General features: G+C 49.7%; 1 protein-coding gene across 1 annotated transcript; it reads left to right on the top strand.

The window, feature by feature from the left end:
• The first annotated feature begins 314 nt into the window (after positions 1–314).
• On the top strand, positions 315–1,049 carry LOC142835750 (eosinophil cationic protein-like). Its single transcript, XM_075949476.1, has one exon. The coding sequence runs from the start codon at positions 423–425 to the stop codon at positions 897–899; it is 477 nt and encodes a 158-aa protein (XP_075805591.1). The 5' UTR covers positions 315–422; the 3' UTR covers positions 900–1,049.
• The last annotated feature ends 277 nt before the right edge of the window (positions 1,050–1,326 follow it).

Raw genomic sequence — 1,326 nt, 5'->3', positions numbered from 1 at the left:
CAGAGTTCAAATTCAGACTTCCAAGTCTGTCCCGTGCGAGATGACTTGGAGTTAGGTTCCTTACAAAGGAGCTAGCAGCACTGCTCTTTGGGTGTCCGTTGGTTGGTCAAGCAACAAAACAGAAGGCCAGTTGCACAAGGAGGCATTGTGTCAATCTGTGGTCCTGTGTGGTGAAGACTCCAGCCCCCTGGCTCTGCCAGCTCCACCCCAAGGGCTGCTCTATATATGTGTGTCCAGGTGGAACTCTCATTTATCCCTGATTTCCAGGACAACCAGCACTGTGTTCTCACGGGAGCCACAACATAGACCGGGTAAGCCCCCCCAACTCTAAGACTAGGACGGGAGAGGCAGGGGAACTGTGAGCCCACGGTGCCAGCAGAGGGGGATGGGGAGTAGTTACTTCTCTCTGTTCTCACAGGAGCATGGGTGTGAAGCTGCTGGAGCCCCGACTTTGTCTGCTGCTGCTGCTGCCACTTGTACTAATGGTCTCCTCAGTCCAGGTGCCACGGGGTTTAACCCCTTCCCAGTGGTTTGAAATCCAGCATGTAAATAATAGGCCCGGCCTCCAATGTACTGCAGCAATGCGGGGGGTTAACAACTATACAGGACACTGCAAGGACAAAAATACTTTTCTTCATACAACTTTTGCTGCTGTTGTCGGTGTGTGTGGCAGACCAAACACTCCCTGCAGAAACAGGACACACACAAATTGTCATAATAGTCCTGCTCGAGTATCTTTAACTTACTGTAACCTCACAACTCCAGGAGCACATTATACACAATGCCGATACCAAACGTCACCAGCAACAATGTTCTACAGAGTTGCTTGTAACAACAGAACTCCACAAGACAACGGTACTTACCCAGTGGTTCCGGTTCACTTGGATGGGATATTTTAGCTCTAGAACCAGCTCCATGTTCACAGTGGTGAAGAGCATGTTCTTCTGCCCGTGCTGTGGTCAGCACCTGTCCTTATGAAACTGTCCCCGGTTTTCTTCACATTTAACTGAACAGATCTTTTCTACTCAATAAACACCTTTGCATACTCATCCAGATCTCTGCGTATCTGTGTGTGCGTGCACTCATACAGGCGTGTGTGTGTGCTTGTAGTGTGTAGTGTGTTGTGTGTGAGTCTCTTTGTCTATCTATCGTATGTGTGTGTGCACAAGCGTGTGTCTGTATGTGTGTGTCTCTGTGTCTGTGTGTCTTTGTGTGTGTGCCTGTGTGTGTGTGCATGTGCTGAGACAAGTCCCCATGTTTGCATATCAAGCCCTCTACAGACTGAACCATCCGCCCCTCCCCTGGGGAACAGACTGGAGTATGAGA

Source organism: Microtus pennsylvanicus, chromosome 15 (genome assembly GCF_037038515.1).
Source record: "Microtus pennsylvanicus isolate mMicPen1 chromosome 15, mMicPen1.hap1, whole genome shotgun sequence".
Lineage (NCBI taxonomy): Eukaryota > Metazoa > Chordata > Mammalia > Rodentia > Cricetidae > Microtus > Microtus pennsylvanicus.
Note: the sequence above shows the minus strand (reverse complement) of the source record. Positions and strands in the feature narration are given on the sequence as shown.